The sequence below is a fragment of the Micromys minutus genome, assembly GCF_963924665.1.
Source record: "Micromys minutus genome assembly, chromosome: 13".
NCBI lineage: Eukaryota > Metazoa > Chordata > Mammalia > Rodentia > Muridae > Micromys > Micromys minutus.
Genome location: NC_137982.1, coordinates 2,876,445 through 2,902,382, shown reverse-complemented (window position 1 = coordinate 2,902,382; position 25,938 = coordinate 2,876,445). Strand labels below are relative to the sequence as shown.

The following is a 25,938-nucleotide window of genomic DNA, read 5'->3' as shown; positions in this document are numbered from 1 at the left end:
TCACATAAAAGCCATTTATTTACATATTCAGAGGAATGGCCCCAGCAGGCCAGCCTCTGATAGGGACTCCTAGCTCCTCTGCTGAGTTGTTGGACTGGGTGGGGAGACTTGTTTTCAGGGGGGTAGGTAGCCTGTGGGAGCTCCACCCACAGCACAGCTGTAATGGCTGGAGCCTGCAGCCTTAGGAGTAGTTGGTATTGGAGATCTCCCTCCAGAGTAGGGTCTTAAGGTGGCTAAGCACCAGCGAATGGTGAGCCTCGACCTGGCTGGGCAGTGCACTCAGGGTAGTGCACGTACGCAGTTGTCTGCCCAGCTCCTCATAGAGGCCTGCAGGAGCTCCAGGCAGCAGATAGTCCCTCAGCAGCTCACACACCTTGGCCAGGTTGGGCTGGATGAGGTCGCCCTTGCACTGCCTCATGAGCCTGTCACATGGCGCCCTGCAATCTCGCCCATAGATGCAGTCGGAGCTCTGCTCACAGTGGCGGCCCTGGAGGAAGCGACGCACAGTGGCCTCTGGGGCCACCTGCTGCAGGTCAGCCATCTTGAAGTCGTAGGTTGCCGTGTACCCCACATTGGCCAGTGTAGTCTCACACATGTAGAAAGTACCATAGGAACCATGGAAGAGCTCCTCCACAAATTCCAGCAGACCAATGGCGATCTTTGCACGCCAGGGCCATGCAGGTCCAAACCACTGCTGGAGAGCCCTGTGCAGCACGGATGGCAGGAGTGGGCGCAAGGCAGGTAGCAGCACTGCCCCATGCCAGGAGCCATGAGGGATACCCTCAGTGAGGTAGAGGTCCCCACAGTAGCCCAGCAGTCGGGAAGCATGCTCCTTCTCCTGAAGGGACAGCAGCAGCAGGAACTCATTGCGCTGCAGCAGGGCCCACACAGACTTGGCTTCTGCCAGGGACACCCTGCTGTCCTTGTTGAAGTCCGCCATAAGAAGTATCTGGTCGACCAACGCTGGCAGGGAGGGCAGGTCTCCTAAGTTAGCCTGGCATTTGAGACCAAAAGGAAAGCAGAGAAGCATACCTCTCTGGAGGGCACTTTAGCCTGGCCTGTCTAAGGCCTGCTGCCTGCACGGTGCACACTCCAACTCTTCTCACAGGCCACAGCACTAGCTTTGAGCTTTGTTCCCATCTCCTTCCAGTCCCTACTTTAGCCACGTTGGATGCCGTCCTCACCATGCTGCCATATTGTTCCCACAGCCCTTCCTCCTCCCCAGGCCTTTGTAGACCTCCCCAGCTGTGGGCTATAGGAAAGGTCTAAGCACTAACCTTAAGGAAGCTGAGGGTCATCTCCCGGAACTCCTTGATAGAGGTGCCTCTGGTGGGCTTGTCAAACAGCACCAGCTCCCGCCTTGGAGCTGCATCGGGCCAGGCCTTGGAGTTGAGTGCCTCCTCAATGCCACATTTGATGGTCACCTCTTTGTCTTGCCAGAACCCACTGTACACCTAGATGAGGTCATGGGTATATTTCTTTTAGATGCCCAGCTTACTGCCAGCAGCAGCCCACCAGCTATGCCCTGCTACACACCTGCTGGCCTGGGGCTGAGGACAGGCAGGTCCTCCACTCCACCTTTTGCAGCTCACACAGGTCCTGGCAGACAGAGCCTGAGATGATGCCCTTCTGGTACTGGTCGCACTGAGGAGACAAGCACCAGTGTATGGCTCAGAGCATGAGTCTTTGATCATAGTCCTACCTACTTCTTGTGGGTCCACAGCCAGTCTAGCCACACTCCTTCAGGAACCCCCAGGAAGAAAAGCAAAGGGAGGGGGGAAATCAGCCAGCAGCACTGACATGAGGATGGGTGTCCATGCCCTGAGGCTATAGGGACTGCTAGAAATGGGCCTGTGTCCTCAGAAGGGTGCCACCAGAGGAAAACAGGTGGCCAGGACCACAGGCTGGGCCCTCAGCAGCACAGCTGTGGTCAGGGTCAGATGAAATCAACAAGTTCTACAAGGCCCCTGATCATGGCCAATAACTAAACCTTAGGCATTACCCATAGACCCTTTGGGCACCTAAGCCACCCATCCCTGGTCATCCATACAGTGAGGCTCTGGACCCAGCATTATTCATTTATTATATGTCAGTAGCTGTCTTCAGACATACCAGAAGAGGGCATCAGATCCCATTACAGACGGTTGTGAGCTACCATGTGGTCACTGGGATTTGAACTCAGGACCTCTGGAAGAGTAGTCAGTGCTCTTAACCGCTGAGCCATCTCTCCAGCCCATGGCTGAGAACTCTTGAGCAGCTCAGGGCACTCCTGAGTGGTTGTCCACATTCTCTATCCACTCTGATCTCTGCCCTGGATAAGCTGCCCCTTGGCTGAGGCGGAAGTACCCAATGGTACGACCAGGCCTTGATGTATACCTCAGGGTCCACCTGTAACAGGTGCCGTGAAGGAGACCCGGTACCTCCAGTGGTCCAGTCCTTCAGCTAGTAGTCACTGTCAAGCATGTCTGTCACCATCCCTAAAGAAATGGCATCCAGGGAACCCAGAGCTGCTGGGGCCCTTCCTTCCTGCCAGGCTTGCCCCAGGCTATCTCATCAGATTAAATCAGCACTGCCCAGCCCCTAGTCTTGGCTCTCACTTGGGTGGTTCCTGGATATACATCACTGGTTGCCATGGTGCCTGGTATTAGTCAAAGCCAGGCTTAAAGGAAAAGGGGTGAAGAAAGTATCCAATACCCACCCCCTTCATCCAAGAAGCACTGGCTCAGCCATGTGACCCACAGGCCTATGTGTCCTGTGGCCACATGAAACAGGCTCCTCAGAGACAAACAGAAAAGCCATGCCTATCCTCCCACCACCCTGTGGGCAAGCCCTTCAGCACAGGCCTCTGTTCTCAGACCATCAACCAGTCACAGGACTTTGGGGGATGCAAGGGCCCTGCTGCCCTGATTCAACAGATGGAGAGGCAGGAGACTGACCCTGCTCAGCATGCCAAGGTGACAGAACAGCAGACTTCAAAAGGAAGGTTCTACAGAAACCAAGGTAGGAGCTGGCAATGACACTGGAGGCTTGCCACCAAGTCTGATGGCCTCAGTTCTAACCCCAGAATCCATCCCTGTGTATGAACGTACACACACACACACACACACAAACTGAGGTGGGTAATATGTTCAGCCATCCTCAGGACTCCTGCTGTTCCTAGGTCTCTAAGCCTCAGTTTCCCCATCAGCAGAGTAGGGATCCACTGAGCAGCTCCCACCTGCTGAGAGCCTGGCTAGCACCTGAGACTACAGCCAAGGGGTGGAAAAGGATCTCTGGAAAAGAGGCAGTGTCCCCGTCTGATTCCCATCACCCGTCACAAGGAACCGAGGCCCCAGCTTCTTCAGTGTCATGGACACAGGCATGCAAGACGTGCAAGCATGTACTTGTGCTCATGCGCTCACAGAACACCACACTCCCTGGAGAGGAGGGTACAGCACGCTCCGCCTCACTATCTGCTGTTTGGACTGGCCAGGCAGTCCTCTCCAGGCCATTCCAGTCTCATTGCAAAACAACCCGTATTTCAACACTCAAGTCCACTCCGAGTGTGTGCAGCCAATTTCACCATTTCCTTCCCCTGACCTCCCACCCCCGAGCCCACCTCCCACCAGATCTCTAAGGACCCTCAAGGTTCGGGGCCCAGCAGACTTACAATCACCACTTGGCAGACGTGCCCACGGCAGAGCTCTGAATAGGATGAGTAGTGCACATAGACCATCCAGCTGCCCACGAAGATGCCCAGCCAGACCAGCAAGACATACTTGACCCTGAGGCCTGGGAGCCGGCCCTGTGAAGAAGAGACTAGGTGAGGAGGTGCCCGTCTGTGGACCCTTTGGACTTTTCAGCAGCCTTTCAACCCAGCTAGCATCCCCCACAGCCAGGACTGAGAAACATCTAGCTCAGCACCCCATGTCCGGCACATGCCAGGGTCTGTAGCTAGGGTCTGTCCATCCGGGACAGGTAGGCATTCAAAGTGAGAAGCCTAAGCTGAATGGAGATACTTTTTAAGCCTGCTCCCTTGAAAAGTCCTCTTTTCCTAACATTCTCGCCTCCAAATAAGGCCAGCTGAGCAGCTGGGCCATCAACCTGAGGCTAGTTGAGCCACTCCAGAGATGTAACCAGTACGGAGGGCAAGGGCCCAACAACCCAACTGTTGCACCCTGGAAAGCAGTGAAGACATGGGGTCATGCACCACATTCTCTGCAGCAGTATCAGCAACAAGGGTGAACAGCCAGAATCCACCCACCAGATAGAGACACCACTCGGCCTCAGCAGGAAGTCAGTCTGGCACCTGCCACCACTGGGATGGATGTCACAGAAGGATATCTCCTGTGAGACTCAAAGTCCCCAGAGTCCTCAGAGGCCCCAGAGGCATACAGAAGGTGAGTGTCAGGGGCAGGGTAGGCTGTAGGAACAGAGTCAGCGTGGGATGGTGAACTTTCTGTGATGGACCATACCAGAGCTCCACAGGCGTCTGTGCACAGTGCACCAAATGTACAAGCAGAGATGGACAGGATCTTTCAGACTATGCATTTGGCCACAATTTCCCTTTAAAAAGTTGGTGTGTGTCAGGCAGTGGTGGCCTACACCTTTAGATTCCAGCACTCAGGAGGCAAAGGCAGGCTCTCTGTGAGATTTCAAGGCCAGCCTAGTCTACAGATTGAACTCCAGGATAGCCAGGGCTACACAGAGAAACCCTGTCTCAAACAACAAAAAAAGCTATGGTGTGTGGTGGACACATTTGTGTAATCTTACCATGTGGGATCCAGGAAGAAACCAACCTGGTTCCCAGCACCCACTCAGCCATCTGCTTTAAGATGGAAACCAGGGAAAATTAAAAAAAAAAAAAAAAAAAAAAATCGGGTAGTCCCAACTTCACAACTTGAAATCCTGATGAGGGTGGGCCTAAGACCTTTACAGGATGTGCCTGGTCACCCTATCATCCTCACCCCTCTGCCTTGATTTTCCCAGCTGACAGGTAAGAAGAGCACTGGTGGGGAGGGGTAGGAAGAGGTCTGGTCTAGGTGCTGGACCACGGGCTTCCACCAAGTACTCCAAGCACTGTCCAAAGTTGACAGCCAGAAACAGTTAGATGCCACCTTCCTCCCCACTGCACACCCTGGACGATGGCAGTTCCTGCAGGAAAGGGACTGGGCTTTCAAGTAGCCTGTGCCACATGGAGCTAGATATCCCAAGCCCAACATAAAGGCAAGGGATCAGCCGTACAGACCAGGCAGCAGAGAGGGTAGGAAAGCCAGACTTGTAGGGATGCATGTTGGCCTTTCTGCTCAGGTGGGAAGGTATTCTGGGACTCAGCCCAGGAACCACACAGTTCTGAGAGGAAGCCTCCTCAGCAGAGGCAGTGCAGCTCCCAGCCTCAGCCCTGCTCCTTCTCTTCCCTTTGTTACTTCTTGTCATCTTCCAATGAGAGCTACACCAGGAAGCAATCTTATAAAAGAGATTTGTTGGAGAGTCCAGGGAGGGACAAAATCCAGGAGCGGCTGCCTGTGCTCCTGGGAAAGAGCAGACAGCAGGGGACTGGACAAAGCCTACTGCTTATATGGGGGTTCTTCGGGGTGGAGCTTTCTAGGGTAAAGATTTCCGGACTGAAGATTGTTGGGATTTCAAGTTCTGGGCTTGGGGCAGCTCAGGGATTGATTGATTGGTGGGTGTTCCTCTTCAGGGATTGGAAGTTTTTGTTCAGGCTTTTCACCTAAAATTAGCATAATCTAGGGAGCGTCCTGCTGAGGAGCTGGAGATGATCTTCTTGACAGTTAACTGAGGCTGGAATCGCAGTTATGACAAGAAGGCCTCAAGCAGGGACCTGGCCACTTGCCTACTTTGATGGTTTACAAAGTTTACAAAGGAAGTCCACCACAGGAAAAGCTTTTCCTTGCCCCTTAAGTGGCCTGAATAACCAACACATCAGTAGAGTTGGGACTCGACTGATGTCAAGCATTTCCTGTGGCCTCCTGTCTACCAGCAGCCAAAGAGTCTGAGAATGGAACCAGCCAGCATCCCATTTTTGGATCTGGGAGTCATGCTGAGTTCAAGTTTACCCTAGCTCTCTTGGGGCTAGAGAAAAGGAACCTCTTCTACAGGAGGAATGCTCAGCTCTTCTTCTAGAACATTCTTCCAGAAGATTCTTCTAGGAGATGGCCCCTACTCTGACGCATGGCTCTATGGACTCCTCCTGGGGCCTTCTTGGCCTGGGACTCAGTTGTCTCTTTCAGATTTGTCCAAAATGAGAACAGGAAGCCTGAGAAACTGCAGGGACACTGTTGCTGTGAGCAAAATCAAAGGACTTCCAGCCACACCTAGAGCAAAGGGCCAAGGGCCAGAGACAGCAGCTGACCCAGGCTGGACCAAGCGATGTAGAACTAGACACCCGCTAGAAACCTGCAGGTTAGAGCCCACTCCAGGCAGGCCCTTCCCAGGACACCTTGGCACAGGTGGCTCCCCTAAACCACCCTGGCTAAGCTCTGATAGTTTTCCTGGGCTTTATCTAACCCAGCTCTTCTTCAGGATCCCTGAGCCTTTGCCGGTCCCCACCCCAGGGCAGGTCTTACACCAGTGATACTCAAAAGCTCACACAGATTTATGCTACTCAGTGGGGAACAGGTTGGCAAGCCTTTGGCCGTAATTTTCAAGGCTGAAGAGTCCAGCTCCAGGAAAGCCACAGGGGTAGTAACTGCACAGTGAACTCCCTGCGCAGGAAACTTGGGCCATGTGCCAGGTGCCCTAGTGTTTCCCAGGCAGGGAAACTGAGGCAGGTAGGGCTTAGCCAATGGCTCTCTCTGAGCCAATCCCAATTGGAACTGGTCAAAACCCCTCTCCTGCCACTCATGGTCATGGGTCCACCCACTGCTGAGTCAAAGCCTATCTTTCAGTGCTATGGGTTTGGATACACCCCATCTCCTGGCACAAGAAGGGTCCCCCATACACCTCAGGTCACACCCAACCCAGGACTGAGCAAGGATCACAGCGCAAGCTAAGGACCCGCTTCAGTCGTCATCCTTTATCTAAAACGGTCTAAGGCAGGCCAGGCCCCGGGACAAAGGCATCCTCCAGCATCCTCAGGCCCTGCAGAGAGACCTTGGCAGGACTGGCGAGTACTGGCTCCTTCCTATAGGCTCTAAGGATCCTGGCAACCAGAGGCTGGAGCTCAGAGGCCTGATCCCCATCACCTCAAAGCATGAGCGGAGGGGCCTCTTCTGCAGATCGGAGCTGGCCCTCCACTGGCCCAAGGTCACCACAGCCCCTGGTTCCAGCTGTCTCAAGGACTGGCCAGGGACTGGATATGTCCCAAGTTTGCTATCCCGGATTTTTTTTTTTTTTTTAAGTAGTGAAGGGAAGAAAAGACTTCGGTGCGCCCCAGCGACCCTCGCCATCCCACGGCCTGCCCCTCCCCGTGTGGCAGCACCTGGCCGGCTGCCACTTACCTGCAGGCCCTTGGAGAAGGGGCAGAGGAGCACTAGGTGCACCAGGCGCCGCAACCGCCGCATGATGGGCTCCGGCCCGGGCTGCGGAAGCCCGCGGCTGGCTCGGCCTCAGCCCCAGCCCGGCCAGGCCCGCAGCGGCCGCCGCTCGCTCTCCATGCGGGCCGCGCGTCCTCGACCCGCGTTAAAGGCGAGGCGCGTGCCTTTCCGAGGACCGACCGCGACGCACGCGCGGGGAGACGGCCGGGAGGAGGGGTGAGCACGCGCGGGAAGACAGACAGAAGGGGCGTGCGCGCGCGCGGAGACAAACGGGAGGGCCGTGCACGCGCTCGCGAGTACCGGCGCGCGACCCCGCGTCTACTCTAGCCCTCCCGCTGGGGACCTCACCCCTTGCGGGACCCGCGACTCGCTACGGCAACCCGGACTGAGCTTGGAACACAGGCCCAGGGCTGGCGCTGAGGACCTGTAGGGCCCCCGCCTGCGCTTGCGCATTTCTTCCACCTTTTCAAGGGTAAAAGACGTTGACGGTTCTGCCCCCATCCCTCTCCGGTATGCACGTGCCGTCCGTCCTGCGGCCACCACCTCTGATTGTCACCGAAAGTCTTCAGCCCTGGTTGCACTGGGGCATAGGGAAGGACCCGCAGCCCCCACGGTCAGCAACTGCTCCTGAGTCAGTCTCTTCTGATTTCTGCCCATAGACACACACGCCCCTCTCGTGTGACTCCCATTTGGGGTGATCAGGAAGGCAGCAGCTGACCCCTTGGTAAGGGGCTTGTTGAATTTAACAATGGCTGGAATGCACCATTCACCATGCGCATCAGCTGCCCTCAGTCCTCACCCACACCTTTCTTAAGGGTTCTATGATAATGTTATTTGCATTCCCAGCGAATACGGAGGCTGACTGCCTTCCACTGTGCCCCAGAGCTGCCCATATATACGCTTTGCAAAATGGTGATAAAAGACAGCTTTAGTTTAAGGATGCTAATTACTTCGCAATTACTGAACCAGGCCAACCTTCTCTTCATAAAAGTGGAGCGAGTGTCCCATGGGCCCTGCTGAAGGAGTTGGATTTATAATCTAGAAAGGCTAAAGAGAGCTGGAGCCAAGAGCAGGTCACGAAACAATTGGAAAATAACATCTAGTCTGTATCCCAGAAACCAGGAAGCAGAGGCAGAAGGGTCAGTGTGAGTTCAAGACCAGCCTGGCCTGTGTTTCAAATTCCAGGCTAGCCAGGAAGCTCAAAGGGAGACCCTGCCTCAAGGAAGGAAAGAGGAAGGAAGGGAGAGAGGGTAAAAGGAGGGAGGGAGAGAGGAACAAGGAAGGAGGGAAGGAGGAAGAGGAAATGGAAAGAAGGAAGGAGAAAGGAAACAGGAATTATTTCATCACAATTATAAAGGAGCTGCTTAGGCAGTTTGACTATTTTATTACATCTTTAATCTTGATTTTGCAGGTCAGATAAACCGTGCAGTTTAAGTTAGGTGACAGGGAGGCTGGAGAAATGACTCAGCTGCTAAAAGCTCTTACTGTGAAACTAAGGATTGAAGTTCAGATTCCAGCATCCTCGTAAGCTGAGCATTCTGCACAGACCTGTAACCCGGGTTACAGGTTGAGATGAGCCAATGTATGCATATGTGTGTGTGTGTGTGTGTGTGTGTGTGTGTGTGTGTGTGTGTGTTCATGCACGCCACACTCTGGAACTGGAGTTACAGACAGCTGTGAGCTGCCATGTAATTGCTGGGAATTGAACCTGGGTCCTCTGGAAGAGCAGCCAGTGATCTTCACCAGTGAGCTGTCTCTCCAGCCCCATATGATTATCTTATTTTATTTCATTTGTCTGAGAGTTTTGCCAGAGCTTATGTGTGCCTGGTGCCCTAGGGTGTCAGAAGAGGGTACTGGCTCTCCGAGAACTGGAATTATGAATGAAGAAAAATTGCCACATGAGTACTGAGGACTGAACCAGCTTCTCTGCAAGAACAAGTGTTCTTACCTACTGAACCCCCTCTTCTGACTCTTGCTCTCCGGGTACTAGTCCTTGGGTAAACGCTCTCCTGCTCACAGACTCTTGGCTCCTGAGGGGTGGTTTTTAAATGGTGATCAGGTAGAGTTTGGTGCAATGTCGAGTTTCACTTTTTTCTGTGTTGTTTTTGTGAGACATACTCTTATGTTGCTCAGACTAGTCTGAACGTCCCCCATGTAGCCCAGGATTAACTTGAACCTTGACCATTCTGCCTCCACTTCCCAACTGCTGGGATTCCAGACCTGTCCACTACACTGGACTACAAGTGTGCATGTCTGGTAAAAACATTAAGAGGATGGGTAGTGAGCCCTCAAGAGCTGAGGATGTCATTCAGTAGGTCATGTGCTAGCTTAGCATAACATGGAAATACACACCTGTAATCCCAATATTCTAGACATAGAGGAAATAGGATCAGGAGTTCAAAGGCATCCTTAACCACAGGGGAGCTCAAAGGTAGTCTGGGCTACATGAGCTCTGAGAGGGAGGGAGACAGTGTATGAAGTGTAGAACCATCACTACCTCTGTCCCTTGGGTGAAGCCTGTCAGGTCTCCCATCCATAATGCCTCTGTAACTGGTAAGGATCTCAGAGGTGACACTGTGGCCATGGGAATGCCTTGCTCCTCACCCTGTGTTCACCTTGTCACTTAGCATCCACTGGACTGGTGCTTGAGGTGGCTGATTACAGAGCATGGCCTTAGAATACAGTCAGCCCGGTCCGCTCTCCTTCACCCCGTCTACTGTGGTACGGAAACAAAGCGGACATTACCCACATTCCTGTGCTCACCAACCCTCACCTTCTCATCTCCCGCTGAAACCGTTGCTTGGATCCCCCACCGCAAGTCCCTGACAGACAGACACACCTCTGCCCCCTCCCCGAGCCCCTGACACCCACCCCTCCAGTTTCTCTCTGGGGTAATACCTCTAAGGACCCTCAGAAATAGAGCCCACAATGTTGGTTCTTCTACTGAGCATCTTAACCCCAGGGTTTATGTTATAGCATGTACCAGACTTTACTTTTTTAAAACTATCGGATTTATTTGTTTTATGTGTATTTTGTCTGCATGACTGGTTTCCACAGCTGTCAGAAGAAGATAACAGACCCTGTGAAACTGGAGTTTCAGGCTTGTGAAGCAGTATGGGGTGCTGGGAACTGAATCCAAGTCTTTCTGAAGAGCAGTAAGCAGTCTTTTTTCTTTCTTTCTTTTTTTCTTTCTTTCTTTCTTTCTTTTCTTTTTTTTTTTTTTTTTTTGAGGTGTAAGCTGGGGGTGGTTGGTCCAAGACAGGGTTTCTCTGTGTACCCCTGGCTTTCTTGGAACTCACTCTGTAGATCAGGCTGGCCTCCAGCTTGGGAATCTGCCAGTCTGTGTCTCCAAGTGCTAGGATTGAAGGCATGCACTTTCATGCCCTGATTCCATACCCAGAATTATAACTTGTAAATTGCTTAGTATTTCTGTTTGATTTTTGAGGAATGGCTCCTCTGACTGACTTATACACCAGAACAGGACTTTGAGGCAGCTTAAGCTAAGTCCAGAGAGGAACATTTGGGAACATCCATTTATATAGATTTTTTTTAAGATTTACTTATTATATATGAGTACATTGTCACTGTCTTCAGACACACCAGAAGAGGGCATCAGATCTCATTACAGATGGTTGTGAGCCAACATGTGGTTGCTGGGAATTGAACTCAGGACCTCTGGAAGAGCAGTCGGTGCTCTAACCACTGAGGCCATAGAATGTTATCTTTACTGATGTGGGATAGAAAGATAGCACTTGGACAGCATGGTGGTGTGGAATCTGTGATCATAGGAGGTGCAAGTTCCAGGCCATCTGAGCTGAAAATGAGACCTCAGAGCTGAAGACATGGGTCAGCATTTAAGAGCACCTGCTGTTCTTCCAAAGAACCACCTGTCACTCCAGCACCAAGGGATTCAGCAGGCTCCTCTGACCTCTCATGGCACTGCATGTGACACACTGCTCTTCCAGAGGTCCCACAGTTAGTGAAATAACAAACTGACTTAGAACCAGGCATCTCCCTTCCTCAGCCAACTTTCTGTGCTGCTGCAGTCACTGCCCAGCGCCCAGAGCCCTTTGACGAGCACCATGGCAAGGTCTCCCAGAGGTACGCCTTACCTCCAGGGACTCACCTGTGCTGTTGTGCCTGGAGTCTTAGTTGCTATAGAAACCTCATGATTCAATGAAATGCTATGTACATTGATAATATTTCCATGTATTTTGGGAAGAAATTTGCTTGAAACCAAGTTGAATCCCACTCTACTCCAAGAATTGGGGGTCAAGACAGAGAGAAACTCCAGGGGGGAAAACCCCTCAGACTGTGATCTCAGGTCAAAAGACCCTGTCAGTAGAATGGTGAGTGACCTCAACATCACGATTGGCATGTGGACTGTGGTACTAGGTAGCATGTCCGCTCCAGCAGGGCCTTTACACAGGTACCTATGAGTGTTACGTGTTTACCCACTCATTATTCACTGTCTGCGCTTAGCCTTCATGAATATCTGGTTCATCTCTGCATTTTGAGCAGTGTGATATGTGTGTGTACATGTTTGTATGCATGTATGTATGTACATGTGTGAATGTGTGTGTACATGTGTAAGCATGATCTGTGTGCATATATGTGTATGCCTATGTGTATGTGTGTACATGTATGCATGAATGTGTTTACATGTGTGTATGTGTATGTGTGTGTTTATACATGTTCATGTGTGGTGCTGAGGATAGAATGAAGAATCCTGTGCATAATAGACAAGTGCTTTGCTCCCAACCTTTGGGCAGATGGAGTGATCTAAAGGCTGCCTTCCAAAGTCTCTCCCACATCCTACTCCCTAGGACCTGAGTTGTGACTTCATTTAGAAAGAGTCTTTGCCAAAAGTCAGAAGACAGGTGTGTCCAGGCCCATATTCACACTAGTCTCCAGAGGAGGACCCTACCTAGCCACTCAGAGCCTAGTGTTCCCTGGCTTATGGCTACAGCCCTCCAGTATCTGCCTCTGTTCTCTTTCCTCAAGGACATTGTATTTAGGGTGAAACTCACCTGGGCTGATCTCATCTCAAGACCCTCACCTTGACAGAGGAGATGACTCAGTTGCTCCAGTTGACCTGAGTTTGATCCTGAGAATCCATGTAGAAAAGCTGAGCATGGAGGTGGAGGAGGTGGAGGTGAAGGAGGTAGAGGTGGAAGAGGAGGAGGAGGTGGAGAGGGAGGAGAGAGAGGAGGAGAAGGAGGGGGAGGAGGAGGGGGGGAGGAGGTAGAGGAGGGGGAGGAGGTGAAAGAGGTAAAGGAGGTGGGGGGAAGGAGGGGAAGGAGGTAGAGATAGAGGTGGAGGCAGAAGGAACTGCTGCTGGTCACTCAGCCCAGTCCAATCAATGAGCTCCAGGTCTCAGTGAGAGACCCTGTCTCAGTAAACAAGACCCAAGATTGCCTCTGGCTGTCACACATGGGCACATTCATGAACATGCATGCATCACACACACACACACACACACACACACACACACACACACACACACACACACACACCCTTGCCTTAATTATACCTGAAATGACCCTGTTTCCAAGTAAGATCTCATTCAGGGCTCTAAGTAAACCCCTTGATACACTGCCGTGACAAAAATCAAGTTACAAAGTGAAATGTATAATATTTAATATTTATGTTAATATTAGTACAATAGCCCTTGCTGTTGAAATTGCATATGTTGGCACAGATGCAGATGTGCATATGGCCTGGGAAAACATCTGTCATTGAGAGTCGTTAAGGGTGAGCTAGGGGAGAGAGAGGGCTCTGATTCAGTGTTTCACAGAACCTGCTACCTCTGCCTCTTCAGTCCTGGGAACAAAGGAACCACCAACTCCAACCTGCACTGCTGAGCTCCTGAATGGTCAAGATTATTTCCTGATTGAAAAAGCAGCCTCAGCAGCTGAGAACGTGTATGTGGCCGCATGACTGCCTAGCATGCCCCAAGTCCTGGGTTCAATCCCCAGAGGAGGGAGGGAAACCCAGCCCATCTCTGCAGCCACTTGATATGCCTGACCAGTTCCCAGGAGGCCTGAGGCCCCACCATGCCACACCACAGCCTGCCCATAGGCTACCACCCGGGTAAAATTATGGGGTGGTGTGAGGGTGGGTGCTACCTGTCATTGGCTCCGTAGACCCATCTGTCTGAGCATTAGCCTGAGTTCAAATCCCAGCAACCACATGGTGGCTCCCAACCATCTGTAATGAGATCTGATGCTCTCTTCTGGTGTGTCTGAAGACAGCTACAGTGTACTTATATATAATAAGTAAATAAATCTTTAAAAAAGGGGGGGGGGATCTAAAGAGCAAGCCTGACGGTAACTCTGTCTGGTGGGATCTTTCCCTCTATGTCCAAGTTTAAAGACTGAGTAAAATGATTTTACATACTATTCTTCAAAGATGCTGTCTTTTCCTTAGATTTTAAAGCAGATCATGAGACCCACTGACAGGCAAACACTTTTAAACATCAGCACTTGGTAGATGGAAACAGGACGATAAAAAGCCTGCCAGGCATAGTGACAACCCTTTAAAACACACCTTTAAATCCAGCACTTGGGAGGAAAACAAGTGGATCTCTGAGTTCCAGGCTAGCCTAAACTACATACAAACCTGTCTCAACAGGGGAATGAGAGGGGGACTGAAAGGACCATGGTTAAGTGGGGGGGGGGTATGAGATGGACCCGCCTGTGGAAACTCAGGCCCACGCTTAAAGCCATTCCTCCTGCTGAATTAAATAAAATAAGACCATTGTTTGGGTTTAGGCTCCTGCACTTAGCCCTGCAGGCTATGATAAAAGCCAAAGTGGAATCATCTATACCAAAGCTCCTGGCCAACAAGGAAACTCCTTAGTTGTTTATCTCAACCAGGAAATCAAGATTATAGTGATATAGAAGCTCCCAAACAATCCTTCCATTGGTTTATTTAATAAAAAGCGCTTTCTACCCTTATGCAGGAAGACAGCCTTAGGTAATCAGGTGTCACTGTCCCTGATCACAAGGAGCTTGTTCTGTGTCTAGGGCTGAAGCTCACCATGCTCTAGGCCTATCGTGGTTCCATCTACAACCTTTAATCCCAGCACCTGGGAGGCAGAGGCAGGCAGTCTCTGTGGGTCTGAGGCCAGCCTGGTCGACAGAGTGAGTTCCAGTTCAGCCAGAGCTGCACAGTGAGACTCTGTCTCGAAAAACAAATAAGTTACTGAATGGGGGGTGGGCTTGATCACTCAGTGGTTGTGAGTACCCGCTGTACTTGCAGAGGGCCTGAGTTTGGTCAGGAGCTTACAAACATTCATAATTCCAGTTCCAGGGTTCTATTGCGTGTGTGTGTGTGTGTGTGTGTGTGTGTGTGAGAGAGAGAGAGAGACAGAGAGAGAGGGAGGGAGGGAGAGAGAGAGAGAGATAGATATGTATCACATATGTATGTGAGAAAGAGAAAGAAAGAGGGAGAGAGCACTCATACAATAAAATAAATAAATCATTTTTTTAAATCTCTTTTGCTCTTTCCTCTTATGTCTATAAAGGCCTCTGTAGAGTGAGAATATCTCCGAGGGACACCACTTACTCTAGAATTACAAATAAAGCCAACTGAGTTTTGCTTTTCTTTCTTTCCTTTTTTCTCTTTCAAATTTATTTAAAGAAAAAGAGATACATGTGCAGATTTTTAAAGGCGTTTTGGCATAACACTATATGAATATATTTTTGTCAGTACTTAATTCTTTTAGAAGTTTGATAGTATGCATTGAAATCTACTAGTTACCATAAGCATAAAGTACATGTAGAACAGAACGTAACATGGAAACAGTCAGGAGTTTTCTTGGTATGTATAGATTAAACATAATGATCTTTGAATACCAAAAATTGTCACAAGGCTATATTCTTAGCTCTTGGATTATTAATGATTTAAGGTCCAGGTGTACCACACTCTGAGAGGGTGCTATATACTTTTTTTTTCCTCAGAAGGACTGAGGCTTCCACTTTTTGGCCTTTGTTTTTCTTGAGCTTCATATGGCCTGTGAGTTGTTTCTGGGGTATTCAGAGCTTTCTGGGGTTAGTATCCAATTATCAGTGACTGCGTGTTATGTCTGTTCTTTTGTGACTGGGTGACCTCACTCAGGATGATATTCTCTAGGTGCATCCATTTTCCTAGGAATTTCATAAAGCCATTGTTTCTGATAGCTGAGTAGTACTCCCTTGTGTAAATGTACCACAATTTCTGTATCCATTCATCTACTGAAGAGCATCTGGGTTCTTTCCAGCTTCTGTCTATTATAAATAGGGCTGCTATGAACATTGTGGTGCATGTGTCCTTGTTATATGTTGGAGCATCTCTGGGGTGAGTTTTGCTTTTCTTTCATGGTGAGCACACCACACATCTCAGAGCACAGTTTTAACCTCTGACTTTCTTCTTGTAAATTCCAGTGCCTTTGGTCGATGATAAAATAAAAGATAAAAAGTAAGTGGGTGGTGGGAGCCAGAGCTGAGGGTGGAAAACGGGGAGGGCCCTAGAAGGGTAGACTGGCAGCCTTCCTCAACCTCTTGCCTCTATAAAAGCAGGCTTACATTATAAACAAGGTGAGCTCCCTCTGGGCCGGCAGTGGAATGTGGTTCAGCCATAAAAACTGTTGGGACGGTGGTACATGTCCGTCACACACCAATGAGCCTCGAAAACCCCACTTTGAGGAAAAGAAGATAGTTATAAAGGTCACACAGTGCAGGACTCCATTGCTGTGAAGTGTCCAGTCAGTCGTCAGGCCACCAGGACAATGACAGGGAGGGGCATGGCCAGCCACCTAGTGGGTACAGGCTGTGGTATGTTGCATGAACATTTCCTGGGAAGAAATGAGCCAACCGCATTATGACTAACCATCATGACTAGTTTGCTGAACCAGTGAGTTTATTAGGCTTATTCACAGGGCCTCATGTAGGCCCCACCCGGTAAGTAGCCAGATGACTAGAAAGGCTCAGGCCGCATGGATGGAGGGTTAGTTCTTTCTTCATGCGGCTGGGGTGCATTACATGTAGCCGGCAGGGAGGTGGCAGGGCTCTCTACTGACCCTCTCTACTCCCTCCTCCCATGAGGAAAAGTCGACAAGCCTGATGTCAGAGGCTCTTGCTAGGGACTCTGTGATGAGGATGGCAGTGGCCAGCAGCAAACTCTCCCAGTGACACTCGAAGCTGTCACCTTTCTGGAAACCAGGCTGTTGAGATGAGCAAAGGCATTGCCGCGAAGCCTGGCAAAGCAACCTCATCCCCAGAGCCCCGAGGTGGCAAGTCAGCCTCTGACTGCCAAACAGCCCTGTGCCACATGTGCGTGCACCCACACATATACACACTCACAGGCAAGGGAATAAATGCTACAAAAGGACAAATTCTCACTTTTGTGTTCGTGAATTGCGCCTCAACTTTTTTTAAGTAAGCAGATCAAGTCGCCTGTGATCCCACGGTCTGACAAGTGGTGTTGAGGGGGCACCAGGAGCAGGACATTCCGGACAGTTTACAGATGTGCTTCTACACAAAGCAGACTGTACTCTCCCTGTGACTTCAGAGTCGCCATTCTCCTACCTCAGGCTCCTGAGCACCAGAGCTCCTGCTGGCATCTCCTTTCTTCTTTGATCTGATCTTTGTTTTGTTTTTAACAGAACAGGAGACCACAACCACATGCTTGAAGATCCACAGATTCTAAGGCAAGGACCGTGAGCTGTGTTTTGAGCTGGGTGTGCTGCCGTGCACCTGTAAAAACCCAGCTCCAGAGGCTGAGGCAGGGGGACTGTTTACATAATTGGGCTTTGTCCACAAAAAAAAAAAAAACCACAATTATTTAACTTCAAGCACCCCCTATCCAGCCCAGCAAGATCACAGCCCACTTTGGGGACACAACCCAAAAGTTGCTTTGCTCACAGCCATCCTCTGAGCACAGGCTCACAGCAAACCACCCTTCCCAGCCAGTGTGGAAGGCATGGCCTCACACGCCTCAGGTACTGCCTGTAGATACTGTTGGAGTCACCCCTCCCCCATAGTATCCCTGTCCCTGGCAGTCCTGCCTGGGACCTCTCACATGGAGACTTCCATCCAGCAGGTGCCCCAGTGCCAGCCTCCCCACTGGATCTGAGCCTCCAGTGCCCTTTCTCATTATGTGGGTACCATTGCTATACACTACATAGTGTGCTCGTGCGTGCGCACACACACACACACACACATACACACACACACACAGAGAGAGAGAGAGAGAGAGAGAGAGAGAGAGAGAGGAAGAGGAAGAGAGAGAGAGAGAGAGAGAGGAAGAGAAGCTGACTTGGTTGGAAAAAAAGTAAAATCGTTGCCACAAAAGCAAGATCTAAGTGTGGCTCAGCACCCATGGGAATAGCCAGGCACAGAACACACGCCATGAATGGCAGCACCGGGGAAGCAGACAAGAGGATCCCTGCAGTTCTCCAGCCAGACAAGTTTGCCAAATGGCTGAGCCCCAAGTCCAGTGATAGACCCTGTCCAAAAAGAAAAAAAAAAAAGTGCCTTGAAAAACCACGTTGGGTCTGTGTTCCTGCTGCACTGCTTCAGCTGGGGCCCAGGTTGATATACTTGGCCCATGTTACCACCAAAGGCCACATGGATGTTCATGCTGCATGCTGTCACCATGAACTGTGTTCCCACTGACTGTATAAATAGTAACTGCAGACTCACAGGGCTTCCGTGACAACCTTTTCTCCCTACCCACAACCACCCAACCGCTAAGAAAGAAACAGCCTCAACAGGAAGCCATTGAAGAGAACTCTTAAAAACTCTGGTAAGGGTACAGAGTGTAGCTCTCTGCAACTGCTGGCTTCTGGCGTGGGGCTTGGGAAGTAGAGGGTCTGGCCACTGGGAGTGTGATTGTGTTCCAATGAGTATAGGGTTTGGTTTGGTTTTTTTCTTGAAGAGGCATCACAAGGATGGGGTGGGCAGACCTGAGAAAGCTGAGGATTGTGATCAGAGTGCATGATGTGAAATCCCCAAATAATCAATAAAAATATTACATAAAAAATAAAAAGGTAGAGGGAGGGCGTGCCTAGAGTCCCCCCCCCCTCCATAAGGACTTATGTGCAGACACGAAGGCAGAAATGGGGTCTACTTGGGGGAAGGAAGGGAGTGCACCAGAAGCAGGGGGCAGAGAGGGTAATGGGGGGCAAGCATAATCAAAACCCATTATGCACAGTTTTGGTTTTTGGTTGAATGATAAAATGCTATAACCAAAAGCAAAGGAGTGGAAAGGGTTTAGTATCCCAAGCTTACGGTTATAAGGAAGGGACATCAGGGCAGGAACTCGAGGCAAGACCTGGAGGAAGGAGCTAAAGCAGAGGCCAGAGAGGAATGCTGCTTACTGGCTTGCTCAGGCTGTGTGCATTTGTATGTGTGTGTGTGTGTGTGTGTGTGTGTGTGTGCATGTGTGTGTGTGTGCGCGCTCATGCGTATGAGTGCACGTGTTTAATATAACCCAGGACTTCCTGTCTAGGAGTATCACTGCGCATAGTAGGGCTGGGCCCTTCTACATCAACCATTAATTAAGAAAATGCTATACAAACATGCCCGAGGGAGGCATTTTCTCAGATGAGAATCCCTCTTCCCAAGTCACTCCACCTTGTGTCAAGTAGACAAAAGCCAGTACAGCAATGTCATACTGAAATCCATTATGATATATAATCCATATGTGTTAACATCTTCCTTTGGCCTCTGTGTATTTATACCTGCATGTACATACACACACACACACACACAGGAGGAGGAGTCACAACTGTGTTGAAGTTCATGATTATGGAGAGTTGTGATGTTGCAGATTGAGAAGCAAAATTACCTTACACTCTTTTCACCACCCCCATAATAACCATTTGTTTCCCTCTTGTGTCTGACTATCACACCAGACATTTCCAAGTGTGTTAACTTAATAGACCACTAGGTTCCACCAACCCAAAGCTAAGAATCAGACACAAAAGCTACGACTGTCTAAGACCTGAAGGAGATTCCCCTGCTTTGCTGGTATTTTTCCTTTATTCTGTGGCTATAAAAGTGACATAATTGTTTCCATATTGAAATGGAATAGAATTCAGGGCAGCATGAATCCCTGTTAAGGGTCATAGTCATTTATACCTGGCCCAGAGTAGGTGACCTCTGAGCCCCTTTGGAGCAGAGCTAAGGATTGCATGAACAGTGCTGGCTCTGAATTGTAGCAGCTTCTCTGTGTGTTTAATCGGAGCATTCTGAGGCCTGAGCAATTTGTGGTGTCTACCTGTTGGGTAGCAACAAGTGCCTGGTGAGTGACCTTGGCAGACCCTCTGACCCCGCCCCCAGTCCCTGGAGGCATCAACAGCATTTCTGAGTTTCCCTCACCTGTCTATGCATTCATTCTATGCTTAGTACTTTCCTGTGACTTAGCAGAGCCTCGCAGGAGAGCAGGGAGACAGGCTCACTGCAGCATTGTGACTCACTGTAATACAGAGGAGGGACAAGAACTCTGTGGTGGAGACACAAATGGGAAAGATCTGTACAGAGCTGTCAACATACTAGGTGAGGCCTAGCTCGTGACGCGTCACCTCAGACTGGAAGTACAAGCTGTGGTGGGAGCACGGATGGATTTGTGATAAGGGACTGGCAGGTGATCAGAGCCCTAAACCCCAGAGTCTAGAAGCTAAGGGATTTGGATTTTGGGGCAGAAGTCATGGAAGATAAGGGTGCAGATGGTAAGAAGAAAGGTGGGGGTAGAAGAAAAGGAGGCAGGCAGGAGAGGTAGGATCTGATAAGCCAGCTCTCTGCAGGGCTTCACAGGCATCTCTAAATGGCCTGGGTTCTTGGTCGGTCATGGGCTGTGCAGCAGTTGCCACTTGGCCTGTCTCCATCCCTTGAAACAAACCACTCCAGGCCCCTGAACCCCAGCCTTCATCAATCCAGTAGCCAAGGGCACCCTATGCAGAGATGCACTGGTCTCTCAGCCCTAGCAGGAATTGGAAATCTGGGTCTACCTTTTCCCATCAGTCAGTAGGAGTGTCTAAGAAGGCCAGGAATGGCTGAGGACAGGTGGAAGGACAGTAAGGTGGGCAACTCTAGTCTGGCTGTTCCTAAGTCCCCAAGCTACATATGCAGCAGCAAACATGGATGTCTTGTTCTCAGAATTCCAATCTCAGTAAGGCATGAAGAAGCCAATGGAGACAGACATGGGAGGTAGGCATGGGTTGGGGTGGGGGAGAAAAGCAAGTCGAGGTCTCGGCAGAGAGAAGTGCAGAGGCCATTGCAGTCCTAGGAGTGGGCAGCAAGAGACACAGGAAGGGTCTTGATGCCTCTCTTTCCAACCCCACCTCTCTGTCTCTCTACCTCTCTCTGAGCCCAAATGATGTCCTGGGACAAGGTGGAAGAATAACAGAATGGCTAGCCCAGGCTGCCACACCAGAAACAGTCCTTAGACACTGTGAGGGCAGTCCTCTGCTAAAGGACCACATTTTTTAAAAGCCAGTCATAGCTCTTGTGGATCTATAACACAGCCTGACTCAAGGACCAAGGAAGAAGCTGGGAAGTGACAACAGCCCACCCAGAAGTCAGGGCTCCTGTGCTTACACGGGGCACAAAATGCCAGGACTGGTCCCAGGATGTCCCCACGTGAAAGATGAGTGCTCATTTCAGTCATGCATGTCCAACACCCCTAGAACAGGGGCGCAAACCATAACTAACCCCATTAAAAAGATGCATTTTGAGACAAGGTCTCATGTATCCCAGGCTGGTCTCAGACTTGCTGTGAAGCCAAAAACAATCTTCCTGCTATCACATCCTGAATGCTGAGGTGTGTACCACCACACCCCTTTCAAGCAATTCTGGGTCTCACTGTGTAGCCCTTGCCAAACTGGAGCTCACAGCAGTCCAGGCTGACCTCAGACCCACAGAGATCCACCTGCCTCTGCCTCCCAAGTGCTAGGATTAAAGGTGTGCACCACCCCACCATGTCTAGCTGAACAGTTCAGTTTTAATACAGGGCCTTCACTTTTGAGTCAAGAAGCAGGCAAGAAAGCCTTGGACTGCTTGGTGTGGTGGCACATGCCTTTAATCCCAACAGAGGTAGACAGAGGCAGAGGCAGGTGAATCTCTGTGAGTTCGAGGCCAGCCTGGTCTATATAGAGATTTCCAGGACAGCTAGGACTACACAGTAAGCTCCTGTCTCAAAAAAACATGCATACATACATACATACATACATACACACACATACATATGAAAGAGAAAGAAGGGAGAGTGAAATGAAAAAACAAAGGAAGAAGGCAATCCCCAGAGGACAAGCCCTGTTAATCCTGTGAGGAATTTGCCGTTGAGTAAAGTTAAGACACTGACCTGTGACACTGCAGACTAGGAGAAAGACTCACAGGCAGCAGGTCTCAATTGTCTGGAGCCACAACCAGGAGACTGACTCTTGAGCCCCACCTTCCCCACGGAGCTAAGGCTGGCTACCAGGAAGCCAGTGCCAATGAGAGTCAAGGACTAGAGAGCTGGACTGGGCAAATTCCATTGAGGTTGCTGTCAACAGCAGACTGGCACTGTGAGATGCCACCCTCGGCAGGAGCAGGGGCCACTCAGTCTTCCTACCCCAGGTGCTCAGGGCTAAGGCAGAGACTGGAAGATCTACTGGAGTTCCTGGCAATGCACACAGGGTTGTAGAGAGGCCCTTCCGAGGGGGACAGTGAGTAAGGAGCTGTTCTATCCACCCAGGAAGAATGAAGCCAGATCTCCAGACTGGGTGGGGTTCCAGTTAGCCAGACACATGTACAGCATGTCAGAGGCACACACAATCTTCTGGTAAGCCTGACAGGGAATAAGCTGGACTGACTCCAGGGACCTTAACAAATTTAAGCTGTATTCAAACCCAGAATGGATGATGGAAATGTCTCCTCTCTTAAAATCAAAGAGTGATGACACATGCCCTTGGGAGGTAGGAGCAGATGGTCAGAAGGTCAAGGTCTGCCTTGGTGCTATGGCACACAACTTTGATCCCAGGACTTGGGAGGCAGAGGCAGGCTGATCTCTGTGAGTTCCAGGCCAGCCTGGTCTATACAATGCGTTCTAAGACTGCCAGGGCTCCATAGACTCTGTCTCAAAAAAAAGGGGGGGGAGTGGGGAGGGAGGAAGGAAGAGAAGGATGAAGACAAGGAATAATCACCTAGAGTTGAAGATTTGGCTTTCACCAAAGACTCTCAGGTTGAGGCCATTTCGGTACCTGTGTGGTCAGGGTGGCACTCTTGCTATTTTGTGGAGAGAGGATTGTGAGCAAACATGAAGGTGGAGACTCATGACACCCTGAAGTCACACCATAGCTCTGGCTTCCTCAGATCTGGCTATTAGGCAGCCAAAAATCTGGGGCATGGGGAGCACACGGGCCATGCTGGGTAAAGACAAGGAAGGAGGAAGGTGAAGCGGGGGAGGGAAGGTGACTCCTAGGAGCTGTAAAAACTAGAACAGAGGTCATGCCAGTGTCTCGGAGAGCTGAGGGAGGACAGGGGTGCAGGACACCGTCCTAGTCAGCAGACTTCCATCCTCCTGTGTGGACCTAGGAGTGGGCCCTCTGTCCACAGGCAGAAGGCTTGAAGCTAAGAACCCTGTGTGTAGGGTAAAGAGGCCAAAGGGGGGAGGAAGAATGCACAAGGGTTAGAGGAAAGGCCTCTGCAATCCAGTGCACCCTAAACAACTGGAGCTTTATTAGACAGACAGAGCTGCCAGATCTCTGTGAGGTCAAAGCCAGTCTGGTCTGTAGCATGACCTCTAGCCACTATCTCAGCAGCTCCAGGGTAGGCACCAAGAATCCAGGCCCCATTGGCTTCAAGGCATTGGCTTCAAGGCTATGCTGATCTCTGCCGGCTCTGGAAGGTGGAGACAGTTCAGACTTGTTGAGTTCCAAAAGACTGGTGAACTCTGTGCCTGTTGTCCTATACCTATCCAATAGAGGGCAGTGTGTTGTGACCCTTAGTCTTGGCTCTGGCTCCAACCAGGGGGGGGGGGGGTGCCAGAAAAGTGCAAGGTTTTTGAGGGGGTTGAATTTCAGATAAATGCAATAAGGCATGTTTATCTGGAACCAAAGCCATTCGGGGGCTGGCTTTTCTTTACTAACTCCGGTGAGCTTCCTAAGCATAGCACAGGCAACCCCAAAGACCGAGGGTGGTTCTCAGGAATTAGAGAAAAGGACAAAAGGAGACAGGAAGTTGGAGCTGGGTTAGCACACCAGGAGGCCACACCTGCCCTAGCTGAGGCTCTGGTGCGTGCTCAGGAGGGGTGGAGCAAGGAGGTGCGAGCTCTTGGACCTTGCCTGGCTCATTGGCTTCATAAGGTTGAGTGAGACCTTCATGCTGTAAAGGGCGTGGTGCTGGTCAAAGACCAGAAAAGTGGGTCTGCTGGCTCTGGAGTGGCTACACTCACACTTAACATGGTCAATGTCCCCTAGTCTTGAATACACACGCTACTGAGGTTGTATAATTTCCTTCTCTATTCAGACACCTGCCCTCAATCTCTGCCTGCCTGGGCTCCTAAAACCAATGTGTGTTTGTGTGTGTGTCTGTGTCTGTGTGTGTGTGTGTGTGTGCATGTATGTGTGTTTCTCTGTGTGTGTGTCTGTGTCCTATCCTCTGTCCAGTCTCCCTGGGTCTTTTATGTCATGAATACATCTGGAATTTACTGGGTTTCTGATGTGAGTCACAAGCTGTGAGTCACCTTTACAGCCTTTGGGATTTGCATCTTGTGTCAGAACAACAAGCCCTCTCACAAAGAGGAAAAGGATGAGTTCCAGAGGTCCTACATTCCTAGGAAGGGATCTCTATAGAACAAAGAAGGAAGATGAATGAAGTGGAGGATCAGACAAGATTGACAGACACTAAGGTCCTATGTCACTCTGTGCCCTAACCCCTTTAGAGATTATTGAATTAGCATTGTCTGGACATTTGTCTGATCCCAGAGGCACACCACCCATCAGTCAGTCATCCTTCTTTGTGGACCCTGGGCTCAGCTCAGCAATTCTGGACTCTCACATTCCCAGGTTCCCTGTCCACAGACTATGGGAGGGGGAGGGTCCTTTATCCAACCCTTTTCCAACAGACCACTTCTCTCTTTTAAAAGATTTATGGATTTTATTCATGAGTACATTGTAGTATCTTCAGACACACCAGAAGAGGGCATCAGATCACAATACAGATGGCTGTGAGCCACCATGTAGTTGCTGGGGATTGAACTCAGGACCTCTGGAAAAGCAGTCAGTGTTCTTAACCACTGAACCATCTCTCCAGCCTCTCCAGCCTTTCCAGCAGGCTTAAGAGAGGCATGAAGAAGCTATTTGAACCAGATGAAGAGAGATTATGGGATAAACCAAAGCTAGGATAGAGTGGGTAAGAAACCACCTGCCCCTAACAACAGGGCCTGGCAGGATCCTAGGAATGCTATCTCTCCCCTACCTACACAGTCCTCATGGGTCCCACACCCCAGAGCCTGACCTAGCTTACCAGAAGAACAAAGACAGCGGGCCAACGCTGCCCCCTCTAGACGCCATGGAAGGCCTGTATGGGCCACTTGCGGACACGACAAAGTGGGACTCTAGGAATAAGAGCTCACACAAGGATAGTCTCAGCACTGTCATTCTTTCTACTTGACAAAGGAGGGGACAGTGACCTGGGGGAAGGGCCTACCTGGGCTTCTAGTCAGAAGAGGCATGGCTGGCTTCAAGATCCAAGCCTGGCTTCAGATTGAGCAGCTGAAAACCTGACGCCAGACTGCACCTTATCTTGCCAGGATGGCGGTTCCCACAGAGCTTGAGTCCTTTGACAAGGCTCCTGGGCAAAACTGTTGAAGGCACCAGTTGTGGCTGAGGGTTGGGAAATAGCCTGCTGTCTGTCTCTGACCAGGCTGCAGGGAAGTTGGAGGGGATTGGAGGGCAACAGTCACATGCTTACATGCCTACCAGACCAGGGCCCTCCAACCATTCTGTCATTCCCAGAATGGGACCAGACCTTGGGTGGCTTCCACTGTGGCTTCTAGAATCCAGATGATAGGAAGGCAAGAGAGCAAAGCCCACAAGGCAGGGTGTCTCTTCACAGAGGAGAAAGAATGGGGCTCCTCGGCCCTATCAGGTGGCAACAACCCAAGGCAGGCACCCCAAGGCTAGCCAGACAGAGACAGTCCCTCCCTAATGGGCAGCTTGGGGTGAGGTATTACTGCCTGCTTGGACTCCATTGCTGCCCTCCTCCTGCGGGCCTGAGGAGCAGCCAGTACAGCTGACTGCATTGTGAGCGCCAGCTGGGCTAGAGGTCAGGTGGTCTGAGGACTTCAACACACTCTGCCAAAGCCTTGGCACATCTGCCATTGCCTCCTCCTGACATGCTGGAAACCTCATATCTCACATCTTACCCAGTGCAATGTCACAAAGTATCTCTGGCCCTGTCCCCTTTACACACACTGAACCCCAAGGCCAAAGAGG

At 50.6% G+C, this 25,938-nt stretch overlaps 1 protein-coding gene across 5 annotated transcripts; it reads right to left on the bottom strand.

Moving 5' to 3' along the window:
* On the bottom strand, positions 1-25,307 carry DIPK1B (divergent protein kinase domain 1B). 5 transcript variants are annotated; one of them, XM_080927797.1, is made up of 7 exons: positions 25,151-25,307; positions 12,535-17,964; positions 10,080-10,191; positions 3,650-3,784; positions 1,537-1,644; positions 1,278-1,454; positions 1-994 (listed from the first exon to the last, which is right to left on the bottom strand). In XM_080927797.1, the coding sequence occupies exons 4-7, from the start codon at positions 3,713-3,715 to the stop codon at positions 182-184; spliced, it is 1,164 nt and encodes a 387-aa protein (XP_080783923.1). In that variant the 5' UTR covers positions 3,716-3,784; positions 10,080-10,191; positions 12,535-17,964; positions 25,151-25,307; the 3' UTR covers positions 1-181. The 5 variants fall into 5 exon arrangements, with proteins under 5 accessions (XP_080783923.1, XP_080783920.1, XP_080783922.1 ...); XM_080927794.1 differs by lacking the exon at positions 10,080-10,191 and having other exon boundaries at positions 12,506-17,964; XM_080927796.1 differs by lacking the exon at positions 10,080-10,191.
* Positions 25,308-25,938: the final 631 nt, after the last annotated feature.

Bases quoted from the DNA above. Each gene is read 5' to 3' on its own strand.
- DIPK1B (XM_080927793.1), bottom strand. From the start codon at position 7,502: ATGCGGCGGTTGCGGCGCCTGGTGCACCTAGTGCTCCTCTGCCCCTTC. The intron at 1,455-1,536 runs GTGTGTAGCAGG...GACCTCATCTAG, and splicing joins CCTCAGCCCCAGGCCAGCAG to GTGTACAGTGGGTTCTGGCA. The intron at 995-1,277 runs GTTAGTGCTTAG...CTCAAATGCCAG, and splicing joins TGACCCTCAGCTTCCTTAAG to GCTAACTTAGGAGACCTGCC.